This window comes from Dendrobates tinctorius, unplaced genomic scaffold (assembly GCF_039654945.1).
Source record: "Dendrobates tinctorius isolate UK_male_01 unplaced genomic scaffold, ASM3965494v1 ptg000058l, whole genome shotgun sequence".
In the NCBI taxonomy this organism is placed as follows: Eukaryota; Metazoa; Chordata; class Amphibia; order Anura; family Dendrobatidae; genus Dendrobates; species Dendrobates tinctorius.
This window is the reverse complement of record NW_027361726.1, coordinates 8,305,930-8,321,607: the sequence shown is the minus strand read 5'-3', so window position 1 is coordinate 8,321,607 and position 15,678 is coordinate 8,305,930. Positions and strand designations below refer to the sequence as shown.

General features: G+C 44.8%; 2 protein-coding genes across 3 annotated transcripts in view; one reads left to right on the top strand and one right to left on the bottom strand.

Moving 5' to 3' along the window:
* Window positions 1–9,052, bottom strand: part of PPP2R5C (protein phosphatase 2 regulatory subunit B'gamma) — a 100,585-nt gene extending 91,533 nt beyond the window's left edge. For both annotated transcript variants that reach the window (XM_073577995.1, XM_073577997.1), the window contains exon 1: window positions 8,915–9,052. In XM_073577995.1, coding sequence (XP_073434096.1) covers window positions 8,915–8,941 — 27 coding nt within the window. In that variant the 5' untranslated portion in view covers window positions 8,942–9,052. The remainder of the gene's footprint in view (window positions 1–8,914) is intronic.
* On the top strand, window positions 8,940–10,377 carry LOC141092100 (uncharacterized). The gene is made up of 2 exons (XM_073577998.1): window positions 8,940–9,216; window positions 9,613–10,377. The coding sequence occupies exons 1-2, from the start codon at window positions 8,940–8,942 to the stop codon at window positions 10,242–10,244; spliced, it is 909 nt and encodes a 302-aa protein (XP_073434099.1). The 3' UTR covers window positions 10,245–10,377.
* The last annotated feature ends 5,301 nt before the right edge of the window (window positions 10,378–15,678 follow it).

The following is a 15,678-nucleotide window of genomic DNA, read 5'->3' as shown; positions in this document are numbered from 1 at the left end:
AGACGCCCTGATGTAATTAAGCAAAAGTTTTCCAGTGGTTGACAACCCTTTTAGCCAAGCCTAAAAAAAATTAGCCTTGTGCTCATGCATTAGACCACATATAATAATTTCCACAAAGGAAACAAGCGGTTTTCTGACCACGTATCTCTGGTAGAAATCTATAAGGCCAATCTCAGTGCTAGGGTCACTTTTGGGAATCCTTACCATATACAGTGCTGTACAAGCCTGGGATAAAGATGGCATGTCCCTAAAGGGAATCACCAAAGCAAGCACCATACAGACACCGATCTAGCAGAGAATAGTCTGAATTATGAGGAATAGTGAGTGCAGCTCTGGGGTATAATACAAAATGTAACTTAGGATCAGTAATGTAATGTATGTACACAGTGACTGCACCAGCAGAATAGTGAGTGCAGCTCTGGAGTATAATACAGGATGTAACTCAGGATCAGTAATGTAATGTATGTACACAGTGACTGCACCAGCAGAATAGTGAGTGCAGCTCTGGGGTATAATACAGGATGTAACTCAGGATCAGTAATGTATGTACACAGTGACTGCACCAGCAGAATAGTGAGTGCAGCTCTGGGGTATAATACAGGATGTAACTCAGGATCAGAAATGTAATGTATGTACACAGTGACTGAACCAGGAGAATAGTGAGTACAGCTCTGGAGTACAATACAGGATGTAACTCAGGATCAGTGAAGTAATGTATGTACACAGTGACTGTACCAGCAGAATAGTGAGCGCAGCTCTGGGGTATAATACAGGATGTAACTCAGGATCAGTAAGGTATGTACACAGTGACTGCACCAGCAGAACAGTGAGTGCAGTTCTGGAGTATAATACAGGATGTAACTCAGGATCAGTAATGTAACGTATGTACACAGTGACTGCACTAGCAGAATAGTGACTGCAGCTCTGAGGTATAATACAAGATGCAACTAAGGATCAGTAATGTATGTACACAGTGACTGCACCAGCAGAACAGTGAGTGCAGCTCTGGGGTATAATACAAGATGTAACTAATGATTAGTAATGTAATGTATGTACACAGTGACTGCACCAGCAGAATAGTGAGTACAGCTCTGGAATATAACACAGGATGTAACTCGGGATCAGTAATGTAATGTATGTACACAGCTACTTCACCAGCAGAATAGTGAGTGCAGCTCTGGGGTATAATACAGGATGTAACTCAGGATCAGTAATGTAATGTATGTACACAGTGACTGCACCAGCAGAATAGTGAGTGCAGCTCTGCGGTATAATACAGGATGTAACTCGGGATCAGTACAGGATCAGTAATGTATGTATGTATACAGTGACTGCACCAGCAGAATAGTGAGTGCAGCTCTGGAGTATAATACAGGATGTAACTCGGGATCAGTACAGGATCAGTAATGTATGTATGTATACAGTGACTGCACCAGCAGAATAGTGAGTGCAGCTCTGGAGTATAATACAGGATGTAACTCGGGATCAGTACAGGATCAGTAATGTAATGTATGTACACAGTGACTGCACCAGCAGAATAGTGAGTGCAGCTCTGGGGTATAAGGCTGTGTGCACACGGTGCAGATATCCAGCGGATCTGCAGCGGATTTTACTGCGCAGAAACGCTGCATATCCGCATTGTCATGTACAGTAGCATTAAAATGAATGAAAAAAAAAACCCGCTGTGCAGACGCTGCGGATTTGTCCGCGCGGTTTGCCTGCGGTACAAAATCCGCAGCATGTTACTTCTTTTGTGCTGTTTTCCACCTCTCCTGTCTCCAAAACCGCAGGGGGAAATCCGCAGTGGAAAACCGCAAGAAAACCACGCTAAAAATGGAAGAAATCCGCAGGAAAAATGCAGGTCATTTGACCTGCAGATTTCATCAATTCTGCGCGGAAAAATCCGCAGGGCCAAAAAGTCCGTGTGCACTCAGCCTAATACAGGATGTAACTCAGGATCAGTAAGGTATGTACACAGTGACTGCACCAGCAGAACAGTGAGTGCAGCTCTGGAGTATAATACAGGAGGTAACTCAGGATCAGTAATGTAATGTATGCACACAGTGACTGCACCAGCAGAATAGTGAGCGCAGCTCTGGAGTATAATACAGGATGTAACTCAGGATCAGTAAGGTATGTACACAGTGACTGCACCAGCAGAACAGTGAGTGCAGCTCTGGGGTATAATACAGGAGGTAACTCAGGATCAGTAATGTAATGTATGCACACAGGGACTGCACCAGGAGAATAGTGAGTACAGCTCTGGAGTACAATACAGGATGTAACTCAGGATCAGTAAGGTATGTACACAGTGACTGCACCAGCAGAATAGTGAGTGCAGCTCTGGGGTATAATACAGGATGTAACTCAGGATCAGTAATGTAATGTATGCACACAGTGACTGCACCAGCAGAATAGTGAGCGCAGCTCTGGAGTATAATACAGGATGTAACTCAGGATCAGTAAGGTATGTACACAGTGACTGCACCAGCAGAACAGTGAGTGCAGCTCTGGAGTATAATACAAGATGTAACTCAGGATCAGTAATGTAATGTATGTACACAGTGACTGCACCAGCAGAATAGTGAGCGCAGCTCTGGAGTATAATACAGGATGTAACTCAGGATCAGTAATGTAATGTATGTACACAGTGACTGCACTAGCAGAATAGTGACTGCAGCACTGAGGTATAATACAAGATGCAACTAAGGATCAGTAATGTATGTACACAGTGACTGCACCAGCAGAACAGTGAGTGCAGCTCTGGGGTATAATACAAGATGTAACTAATGATTAGTAATGTAATCTATGTACACAGTGACTGCACCAGCAGAATAGTGAGTACAGCTCTGGAATATAATACAGGATGTAACTCAGGATCAGTAATGTATGTACACAGTGACTGCACCAGCAGAATAGTGAGTGCAGCTCTGGGGTATAATACAGGATGTAACTCAGGATCAGTAATGTAATGTATGTACACAGTGACTGCATCAGAAGAATAGTGAGTGCAGCTCTGGGGTATAATACAGGATGTAACTCAGGATCGGTAATGTACGTACACAGTGACTGCACCAGCAGAATAGTGAGTACAGCTCTGGAGTATAATACAGGATGTAACTCAGGATCAGTAATGTAATGTATGTACACAGTGACTGCACCAGCAGAATAGTGAGTGCAGCTCTGAAATATAATACAGGATGTAACTCAGGATTAGTAATGTAATTGTACACAGTGACTGCACCAGCAGAATAATGAGTACAGCTCTGGAGTATAATACAGGATGTAATTCAGGATTAGTAATGTATGTACACAGTGACTGCACCAGCAGAATAGTGAGTGCAGCTCTGAAATATAATACAAGATGTAACTAAGGATCAGTAATGTAATGTATGTACACAGTGACTGCACCAGCAGAATAGTGAGTGCAGCTCTGGGGTATAATACTGGATATAACTCAGGATCAGTAATGCAATGAACAGTAAAGACCAAAAGTTTGGACACATCTTCTCATTCAAAGAGTTTTCTTTATTTTCATGACTATGAAAATTGTAGATTCACTCTGAAGGCATCAAAACTATGAATTAACACATGTGGAATTATATAATTTAACAAAAAAAGTGTGAAACAACTGAAAATATGTCTGATATTCTAGGTTCTTCAAAGTAGCCACCTTTTGCTTTGATTACTGCTTTGCACACTCTTGGCATTCTCTTGATGACCTTCAAGAGGTAGTCACCGGAAATGGTCTTCCAACAGTCTTGAAGGAGTTCCCCAGAGATGCTTAGCACTTGTTGGCCCTTTTGCCTTCACTCTGCGGTCCAGCTCACCCCAAACCATCTCGATTGGGTTCAGGTCTGGTGACTGTGGAGGCCAGTTCATCTGGCGTAGCACCCCATCACTCTCCTTCTTGGTCAAATATCCCTTACACAGCCTGGAGGTGTGTTTGGGGTCATTGTTCTGTTGAAAAATAAATGATGGTCCAACTAAACGCAAACCGGATGGAATAGCATGCTGCTGCAAGATGCTGTGGTAGCCATGCTGGTTCAGTATGCCTTCAATTTTGAATAAATGCACAACAACCAGCAAAGCACCCCCCACACCATCAAACCTCCTCCTCCATGCTTCACGGTGGGAATCAGGCATGTAGAGTCCATCCGTTCACCTTTTCTGTGTCACACAAAGACACGGTGGTTGGAACCAAAGATCTCAAATTTGGACTCATCAGACCAAAGCACAGATTTCCACTGGTCTAATGTCCATTCATTGTGTTCTTTAGCCCAAACAAGTCTCTTCTGCTTGTTGCCTGTCCTTAGCAGTGGTTTCCTAGCAGCTATTTTACCATGAAGGCCTGCTGCACAAAGTCTCCTCTTAACAGTTGTTGTAGAGATGTGTCTTCTGCTACAGCTCTGTGTGGCATTGACCTGGTCTCTAATCTGAGCTGCTGGTGACTCAGATGAACTTATCATCCGCAGCAGAGGTGACTCTTGGTCTTCCTTTCCTGGGGAGGTCCTCATGTGAGCCAGTTTCTTTGTAGCACTTGATGGTTTTTGCCACTGCACTTGGGGACACTTTCAAAGTTTTCCCAAATTTTCGGACTGACTGACCTTCATTTCTTAAAGTAATGATGGCCACTTGTTTTTCTTTACTTAGCTGCTTTTTTCTTGCCATAATACAAATTCTAACAGTGTATTCAGTAGGACTATCAGCTGTGTATCCACCAGACTTCTGTACAACACAACTGATGGTCCCAACCTCATTTATAAGGCAAGAAATCCCACTTATTAAACATGACAGGGCACACCTGTGAAGTGAGAACCATTTCCGGTGACTACCTCTTGAAGCTCATCAAGAGAATGCCAAGAGTGTGCAAAGCAGTAATCAAAGCAAAAGGTGGCTACTATGAAGAACCCAGAATATAAGACATATTTTCAGTTGTTTCACACTTTTTTGTTTATTATATAATTCCACGTGTGTTAATTCATAGTTTTGATGCCTTCAGAGTGAATCTACAATTTTCATAGTCATGAAAATAAAGAAAACTCTTTGAATGAGAAGGTGTGTCCAAACTTTTGGTCTGTACTGTATGTACACAGTGACTGCACCAGCAGAATAGTGAGTGCAGCTCTGGTGTATAATACAGGATGTAACTGAGGATCAGTAATGTAATGTACATACACAGTGACTGCACCAGCAGAATAGTGAGTGCAGCTCTGGGGTATAATACAGGATGTAACTCAGGATCAGTAATGTACATACACAGTGACTGCACCAGCAGAATAGTGAGTGCAGTTCTCGAGTATAATACAGGATGTAACTCAGGATCAGTAATGTACATACACAGTGACTGCACCAGCAGAATAGTGAGTGCAGCTCTGGAGTATAATACAGGATGTAACTCAGGATCAGTAATGTATGTACACAGTGACTGCACCAGCAGAATAGTGAGTGCAGCTCTGGGGTATAATACAGGATGTAACTCAGGATCAGTAATGTAATGTATGTACACACACAGTGACTGCACCAGCAGAATAGTGAGTGCAGCTCTGGGGTATAATACAGGATGTAACTCAGGATCAGTAACGTAATGTATGTACACAGTGACTGTACCAGCAGAATAGTGAGTGCAGCTCTGGAGTATAATTCAGGATGTAACTCGGGATCAGTAATGTATGTACATAGTGACTGCACCAGCAGAATAGTGAGTGCAGCTCTGGAGTATAATACAGGAGGTAACTCAGGATCAGTAATGTAATGTATGTACACAGTGACTGCACCAGCGGAATAGTGAGTGCAGCTCTGGATGTAACTCAGGATCAGTAATGTAATGTATGTACACAGTGACTGCACCAGCAGAATAGTGAGTGCAGCTCTGGAGTATAATACAGGATGTAACTCAGGATCAGTAATGTAATGTATGTACACAGTGACTGCACCAGCAGAATAGTGAGTGCAGCTCTGGGGTATAATACAGGATATAACTCAGGATCAGTAATGTAATGTATGTACACAGTGACTGCACCAGCAGAATAGTGAGTGCAGCTCTGGGGTATAATACAGGATGTAACTCAGGATCAGTAATGTACATACACAGTGACTGCACCAGCAGAATAGTGAGTGCAGCTCTGGGGTATAATACAGGATGTAACTCAGGATCAGTAATGTAATGTATGTACACAGTGACTGCACCAGCAGAATAGTGAGTGCAGCTCTCGAGTATAATACAGGATGTAACTCAGGATCAGTAATGTACATACACAGTGACTGCACCAGCAGAATAGTGAGTGCAGCTCTGGAGTATAATACAGGATGAAACTCAGGATCAGTAATGTAATGTATGTACACAGTGACTGCACCAGCAGAATAGTGAGTGCAGCTCTGGAGTATAATACAGGATGTAACTCAGGATCAGTAATGTACATACACAGTGACTGCACCAGCAGAATAGTGAGTGCAGCTCTGGAGTATAATACAGGATGAAACTCAGGATCAGTAATGTAATGTATGTACACAGTGACTGCACCAGCGGAATAGTGAGTGCAGCTCTGGATGTAACTCAGGATCAGTAATGTAATGTATGTACACAGTGACTGCACCAGCAGAATAGTGAGTGCAGCTCTGGGGTATAATACAGGATATAACTCAGGATCAGTAATGTAATGTATGTACACAGTGACTGCACCAGCAGAATAGTGAGTGCAGCTCTGGGGTATAATACAGGATATAACTCAGGATCAGTAATGTAATGTATGTACACAGTGACTGCACCAGCAGAATAGTGAGTGCAGCTCTGGGGTATAATACAGGATGTAACTCAGGATCAGTAATGTACATACACAGTGACTGCACCAGCAGAATAGTGCGTGCAGCTCTGGGGTATAATACAGGATATAACTCAGGATCAGTAATGTAATGTATGTACACAGTGACTGCACCAGCAGAATAGTGAGTGCAGCTCTGGGGTATAATACAGGATGTAACTCAGGATCAGTAATGTACATACACAGTGACTGCACCAGCAGAATAGTGAGTGCAGCTCTCGAGTATAATACAGGATGTAACTCAGGATCAGTAATGTACATACACAGTGACTGCACCAGCAGAATAGTGAGTGCAGCTCTGGAGTATAATACAGGATGTAACTCAGGATCAGTAATGTAATGTATGTACACAGTGACTGCACCAGCAGAATAGTGAGTACAGCTCTGGGGTATAATACAGGATGTAACTCAGGATCAGTAATGTAATGTATGTACACAGTGACTGCACCAGCAGAATAGTGAGTGCAGCTCTGGAGTATAATACAGGATGTAACTCAGGATCAGTAATGTAATGTATGTACACAGTGACTGCACCAGCAGAATAGTGAGTGCAGCTCTGGAGTATAATAGAAGATGTAACTCAGGATCAGTAATGTAATGTATGTACACAGTGACTGCACCAGCAGAATAGTGAGTACAGCTCTGGGGTATAATACAGGATGTAACTCAGGATCAGTAATGTAATGCAAGTACACAGTGACTGCACCAGCAGAATAGTGAGTGCAGCTCTGGGGTATAATACAGGATGTAACTCAGGATCAGTAATGTAATGTATGTACACAGTGACTGCACCAGCAGAATAGTGAGTGCAGCTCTGGTGTATAATACAGGATGTAACTCAGAATCAGTAATGTAATGTATGTACACAGTGACTGCACCAGCAGAATAGTGAGTGCAGCTATGGAGTATAATACAGGATGTAACTCAGGATCAGTAATGTAATGTATGTACACAGTGACTGCACCAGCAGAATAGTGAGTGCAGCTCTGGAGTATAATAGAAGATGTAACTCAGGATCAGTAATGTAATGTATGTACACAGTGACTGCACCAGCAGAATAGTGAGTACAGCTCTGGGGTATAATACAGGATGTAACTCAGGATCAGTAATGTAATGCAAGTACACAGTGACTGCACCAGCAGAATAGTGAGTGCAGCTCTGGGGTATAATACAGGATGTAACTCAGGATCAGTAATGTAATGTATGTACACAGTGACTGCACCAGCAGAATAGTGAGTGCAGCTCTGGGGTATAATACAGGAGGTAACTCAGGATCAGTAATGTAATGTATGTACACAGTGACTGCACCAGCAGAATAGTGAGTGCAGCTCTGGGGTATAATACAGGAGGTAACTCAGGATCAGTAATGTAATGTATGTACACAGTGACTGCACCAGCAGAATAGTGAGTGCAGCTCTGGTGTATAATACAGGATGTAACTCAGAATCAGTAATGTAATGTATGTACACAGTGACTGCACCAGCAGAATAGTGAGTGCAGCTATGGAGTATAATACAGGATGTAACTCAGGATCAGTAATGTAATGTATGTACACAGTGACTGCACCAGCAGAATAGTGAGTGCAGCTCTGGAGTATAATAGAAGATGTAACTCAGGATCAGTAATGTAATGTATGTACACAGTGACTGCACCAGCAGAATAGTGAGTGTAGCTCTGGAACATAATCCCCTTTCCTCTGACATATGGCGGTCACATAACCCTTCCCTCTATGTGAGGTCAGTGATATTAACGCTTCCACATCAGATGGTGCAGGGGGGTGTACTTATTTCTGTAGAACTGTTACAGATCACCATAGTAACCCTCCCACCAATCAGACTGCGGCTCCCAGTCGGGTCTGTACAATGAAGCCGCGTCCTGATTGGCTCCCCGCTCGCACTATGAACATGAGAAGGCTCCGGGGATGAGCGCACTAAGTTTCATCCCCTCCCCGCAACTTCTACTACTCTCGTCCCAGGCGGCGGGTTAGGCCCCGGAGCGCCCGCTAAAGTTTGATCCGTGCTGCCGCACCACCCGTCACATCCCGGGGCCGCCGCCCACTCCGCACACGCTGCGGCCGGATACGGAAGACTCACTTTGTCCTTCTTGTTTTTATTCGGCATGGCGGCGCTCCTGGTGCGGCTGCGGCGGCGCTCGGTGACACTCAGCCCTCCCCCGCCCGCCTCCTCCGTCTATTCCTCTCACTTCTTTCCAGGCTGCTGCCGCAGCGCCTCACCTCCGGCCGCTCCAGCTCCCATTGGCCGCGGCGAATCACGTGCCTCAAAGTCTATAGGTCGAATCCCCGCCCCGTTGTTGTGGACACGCCCCCACTACTCATTCTCGGGAGCTCTCGTGAGAGGTGGAGTGGGGGAGTCACTGAGAGCTCCGGGGGTCGCAGGTGGGAGAGTTCATGGCTCCCTTGCACACTACACAGCTGCATGCTGGGCTTTGTAGTTCTGCAATCATCACTGCTGTTGAGAATGATAATGTGACAACTTTACTAACTTTTACTTGTGGTGCAATGTGGGTTTTTTTTTATTTTGATTGTGAGCGCTTTTCGTCAGGAAATACTTAAGACTAAACCATAATAATTGTTCAGTCTAATTGTATTGTTGTGAAGCTAAGCTTTTCCCATGCTGAGGCCTTTAGCCTCTGAGCTTTAACTCTTTTTTTCCTTGCAGTTTCTTTGACTTTGGGGGGAATTTGCTGAGACTCCTGGGAACATTGTCTTGAATGTTTTACCCTTGTGGGCAGCTATAAACTTCTCTAAGATCATCACTTATGTTTTTGTAAGGTGGTGAAACACAAGAGGACTCAGAGGGGGTTACCTTCTCCGCTCCTGATCTGGAACCACTTGGCCAGAGAGCAGGCTTGCTAGGGGGAAGACTTTCTGCCCTGGACGGTCTGGGTCATGTGACTGCTGGGAGAAGAGAGGAACCGGAAGGAGGGCAGCCTGAGAGCACGCGAAGCTCAGAGCAGCGTGTGCAGGGGACAGGGCAGGTCGCAGCTGCCTGCAGGGGAGAAGCGAGAACTCCCGTTCAGAGGACAAATCCAGGGGGACTGTGCAGAGAGACTGCTTCTTGTGAGTACGTGAGACCAGAGCCGACAGCGACTAGAGAGACAGTGACCCCCGTGCATAGCCCCTGTACCTGCGGTGTTGGTGCAGAGCCCCTGACTCCTGTTGAGGGACTTATAGAGACACATAGCACCATACCGGTGGAGAGACTGCTAGTTTTGAAGCATAGACTCAGAGCGGGGGACCCGGAATGCCTTGTGTTCCCCCTGCCTTTCTTCATTAACCTCCGAGACCCCTGTTGTGGGTCCATAAAGACTGCAGAGTGTACAGCGACTAGAGAGACAAGTGCCGCTGCTGATGGCGCCGACGCGGGAGAAGACGACCCTACAAGCAAGTATTTAGCAGACTGATAAGTTCCAAGAACACCCGTTTCTATCTTATTCTTTTTGACTGTTTGATATACTGCTTTAAAACCAATTTAACCCCTACAGCATCTCCCTGCGAGGAGTATCATTTCCCTATAAATAAAACCCTTTAACTTTTGATCTGTCTCGGTTCCGTGGTCACATACCAGCACCTGCACGTTTATTACATCTTTACGTTTTTGATGGTGGTTAAAAAAGCGCCAGCTCAACAAACTGCCTAAGCTTCTGCTTTTGTAGAGACACACTGGTTGCGCCATCTTAATTCCTACTACTTCACACACGGCTTCTGCATTTTGGTAAATTATGTCATTTGTGTTGTTTTGGATTTGCCAAATGTAATGTCCTAGTGAAGTGAACAGGGGGGGGTGAAGTGAACTTTTAGTGTGTGTGTTTGTGTACATATATATATACACACACACACTAAAAGTTCACTTCACCCCCCCTTCACTAGAGAATTCACTAGAGAATTTTATATATATATACTGTGTATATATATATATATATATATATATATATATATATATATATATATATAATCCTCTACGTTATTAGTCCCTGAGCATCTGTGATCTCTGGATCACGTGTACTATATATGGCAATGGTCTATTATACAATTACCTATCCCCTATGAAGTCACAGGCTGCGAGGTTGGGGTGGACTGTGGCATCTTACCCTATTTACAACTTTTTAAGTGCCAGCCTGGATGAAACAGAGATGACATCTGAGTGCTATCCATTTTTTTTGCAGACCCATAAATGTTAATGGGCAAGTTTAATCCACTTATTGGATCAAAATACATGAGGATTGCCTACCCTGATACGTTGCACCAAGCCCTCATCTATGAGCTGGACTGGGCTATAACAATCATACCTTTTGCATGAAAATATAGAATGTTTCTATTTACTGAAAACAAGCAGAGATTATGGAACTGAGGTATTTTAATGCAAAGTCTATTAGAGAGTTGCAGAGTGTCATTATTTTCTAATAGAACTTTAATAATGTAAAAATAGACAATTCCTTGAAGAAAGACTCCAGTGATTGCAGCCCCATAGTCCTGTTGGGGGCTCACACATCTCCATGCTGACAGTGAGAAGCCCTGGCCAGACATCTTTCCTCCCTGTATTCCCTCGGCTTCTGTCTTTTTCCATCTAAATAATTTATGTCCAAAATTGTGTTTACCCTCTCCCTACTTATTGATGGGAGTGCAGCGGGCGGCATGTTCGCACCATCTGGCACCACCACAATTACAGTACAGCCTATTGCTGACTTGCGGTTTCCTGTGATGACGTCTTTTAGTAGTTTGCTAATTATACTCTGCAGCCAGAAAGCGGCAGCAATGTAACCGAGCCACACGGACGTCACAGTAGTTGCAAATGGGCTCACATATTTGGAGGTGGTCCTACAGAACCCCCACAGACAGAGGAGATTGGTGAAGCATGGTGCTCATGCTTAATTACTTCATGCCAACTGCTTAGGCCCGTTTCATACCTCCGTCATCGGCGGTCAGTTGAAATTCGCCAAAGGTTGAAACCAGCAGATCCGTGACAGACGGATGTCAGCGGAGCACGTAGGATGAAGGATCCGTGGGAGAAGCGATGCGGCCAAATTTAAAGCGACCGCAGCGGTCACGAATTGCATGTAGATCGCGTGAGGTGGAGCGCGACCGGGAGAGGGATATCACAGGAGCTGGAGTAGCGCGATCGGGATATCGCGGGAGCTGGAGGAGCACGATATCGCAGGAGCTGGGCTTGTGGAGCTCTATATCGCGGGAGCTGGGCTTGTGGAGCGTGATATCGCGGGAGCTGGGCTTGTGGAGCGCGATGGAGGATCGGGATATCGTGGGAGCTTAGGAGTGCGATATCGATGGGTGAGGAGAGAGAGAGAATTTTATCGACTCCCGGAGCGGAATTTAGGGTCAATGCTGAAATTAGCGGACCGTCAAAGCAAAAAAATGTTCAAGGGGCCGTTTCATCCGCCCGGGAGCCGCTAAAATCTTGGCGGATCCGTACAAAAACGGGTGGGACGGACAACCGTCAGTCAACATCCGCCAATAATGTAAGTCTATGGGGGGAAAAAACGGATCTGCCCCTTTTTTGGCGGATTTTGACTGAAGGGAAAAAATGGATGTGTGAAACAGGCCTTAGGAGGATGGTGCTCATGCTCAATGATTTCATGCTAACTGCACAGGAGGATGGTGCGCTTGCTCAATGACTTCATGCTAACTGTACAGGAGGATAGTGCTCATGCTCAATGACTTTATGCTAACTGCACTGGAGGATGGTGCACATACTCAATGACTTCATGCTAACTGCTCAGGAGGATGGTGCTCATGCGTAATGACTTCATGCTAACTGCACAAGAGGATAGTGCTCATGCTCAATGACTTCATGCTAACTGCTCAGGAGGATTGTGCTCATGCGTAATGACTTTATGCTAACTGCACAGGAGGATTGTGATCATGCTCAATGACTTTATGCTAACTGCACAGGAGGATGGTGCTCTTACTCAATGACTTTATGCTAACTGCACAGGAGGATGGTGCTCTTACTCAATGACTTTATGCTAACTGCACAGGAGGATGGTGCTCATGCTCAATTACTACATGCTAACTGCACTGGAGGATGGTGCTCATGCTCAATGACTTTATGATAACTGCACAGGAGGATGGTACTCTTACTCAATGACTTTATGCTAACTGCACTGGAGGATGGGCTCATGCTCAATGACTTCATGCTAACTGCTCAGGAGGATGGTGCTCATGCTCAATGACTTCATGCTAACTGCACTGGAGGATGGTGCTCATGCTTATTGACTTTATGCTAACTGCTCAGGAGGAGGGGGCTCATGCTCAATGACTTTATGCTAAATGCAAAGGAAGTTGGTGCTCATGCTCAATGACTTTATGCTAACTGCACAGGAGGATGGTGTTCATGCTCAATAACTTTATGCTAACTGCACAGGAAGTTGGTGCTCATGCTCAATGACTTTATGCTAACTGCACAGGAGGATGGTGTTCATGCTCAATGACTTTATGCTAACTGCACAGGAGGATGGTGCTCATGCTCAATGACTTCATGCTAACTGCTCAGGAGGATGGTGCTCATGCTCAATGACTTCGTGCTAACTGCTCAGGAGGATGGTGCTCATGCTCAATGACTTTATGCTAAATGCAAAGGAAGTTGGTGCTCATGCTCAATGACTTTATGCTAACTGCACAGGAGGATGGTGTTCATGCTCAATAACTTTATGCTAGCTGCACAGGAAGTTGGTGCTCATGCTCAATGACTTTATGCTAACTGCACAGGAGGATGGTGCTCATGCTCATTGATTTCATGCTAACTGCACAGGAGGATGGTGCGCTTGCTCAATGACTTCATGCTAACTGTACAGGAGGATAGTGCTCATGCTCAATGACTTTATGCTAACTGCACTGGAGGATGGTGCTCATGCGTAATGACTTCATGCTAACTGCACAGGAGGATGGTGCTCATGCTCAATGACTTCATGCTAACTGCTCAGGAGGATTGTGCTCATGCGTAATGACTTCATGCTAACTGCACAGAAGGATTGTGATCATGCTCAATGACTTTATGCTAACTGCACAGGAGGATGGTGCTCTTACTCAATGACTTTATGCTAACTGCACAGGAGGATGGTGCGCTTACTCAATGACTTTATGCTAACTGCACAGGAGGATGGTGCTCTTGCTCAATTACTACATGCTAACTGCACTGGAGGATGGTGCTCATGCTCAATGACTTTATGATAACTGCACAGGAGGATGGTACTCTTACTCAATGACTTTATGCTAACTGCACTGGAGGATGGTGCTCTTACTCAATGACTTCATGCTAACTGCTCAGGAGGATGGTGCTCATGCTCAATGACTTCATGCTAACTGCACTGGAGGATGGTGCTCATGCTTATTGACTTTATGCTAACTGCTCAGGAGGAGGGGGCTCATGCTCAATGACTTTATGCTAAATGCAAAGGAAGTTGGTGCTCATGCTCAATGACTTTATGCTAACTGCACAGGAGGATGGTGTTCATGCTCAATAACTTTATGCTAACTGCACAGGAAGTTGGTGCTCATGCTCAATGACTTTATGCTAACTGCACAGGAGGATGGTGCTCTTACTCAATGACTTTATGCTAACTGCACAGGAGGATGGTGCTCTTACTCAATGACTTTATGCTAACTGCACAGGAGGATGGTGCTCATGCTCAATTACTACATGCTAACTGCACTGGAGGATGGTGCTCATGCTCAATGGCTTTATGTTAACTGCACAGGAGGATGGTGTTCATGCTCAATAACTTTATGCTAGCTGCACAGGAAGTTGGTGCTCATGCTTAATGACTTTATGCTAACTGCACAGGAGGATGGTGCTCATGCTCAATGACTTCATGCTGACTGCTCATGAGGATGGTGCTTATGCTTAATGACTTTATGGTAACTGCACAGGAGGATAATACTCATGCTCAATTACGTCATGATAACTGCTTATGAGGATGGTGCTCATGCTCAATGACTTCATGCTAACTGCTCAGGAGGATGGTGCTCATGCTCAAGGACTTCATGCTAACTGTACTGGAGGATGGTGCTCATGTTCAATGACTTCACGCTAACTGCACAGGAGGATAGCATGAAGCCATTAAGCATGCGCACTAACTGTACAGGAGGATTGTGCTCATGCTCAATGACTTCATGCTAACTGCTCAGGAGGATGGTGCTCATGCTCAAAGACTTCATGCTAACTGCACTGGAGGAAGGTGCTCATGCTCATTGACTTTATGCTAACTGCTCAGGAGGATTGTGCTCATGCTCAATGACTTTATGCTAAATGCAAAGGAAGTTGGTGCTCTTGCTCAATGACTTTATGCTAACTGCACAGGAGGATGGTGCTCATGCTCAATGACTTCATGCTAACTGCACTGGAGGATGGTGCTCATGGTCATTGACTTTATGCTAACTGCACTGGAGGATGGTGCTCATGCGTAATGACTTCATGCTAACTGCACTGGAGGATGGTGCTCATGCTCAATGACTTTATGCTAACTGCACTGGAGGATGGTGCTCATGCTCAATGACTTCATGCTAACTTCACTGGAGGATGGTGCTCATGGTCATTGACTTTATGCTAACTGCTCAGGAGGATGGTGCTCATGCTCAGTGACTTTATGCTAACTGCACAGGAGGATGGTGCTCATGCTCAGTGACTTCATGCTAACTGCTCAGGAAGATGATGCTCATACTCAATGACTTTATGCTAACTGCACAGTTAGGTCATCACTCTACTTGGAATCTCCTATAGATAATAGGGTCCACTTTTATACGACAATAAGTTGTGTACGTGAATGGATCTGTGTGCAGCTCTGCACATTCGTCCACTTCAAGTATGGATGCAGGGTCGATACC

Coding starts and splice junctions, on each gene's coding strand:
- LOC141092100 (XM_073577998.1), top strand. CDS start 8,940: ATGGCGGCGCTCCTGGTGCGGCTGCGGCGGCGCTCGGTGACACTCAGC. Junction 9,217..9,612: donor GAGAGCTCCGGGGGTCGCAG/GTGGGAGAGTTC, acceptor TGTTTTTGTAAG/GTGGTGAAACACAAGAGGAC.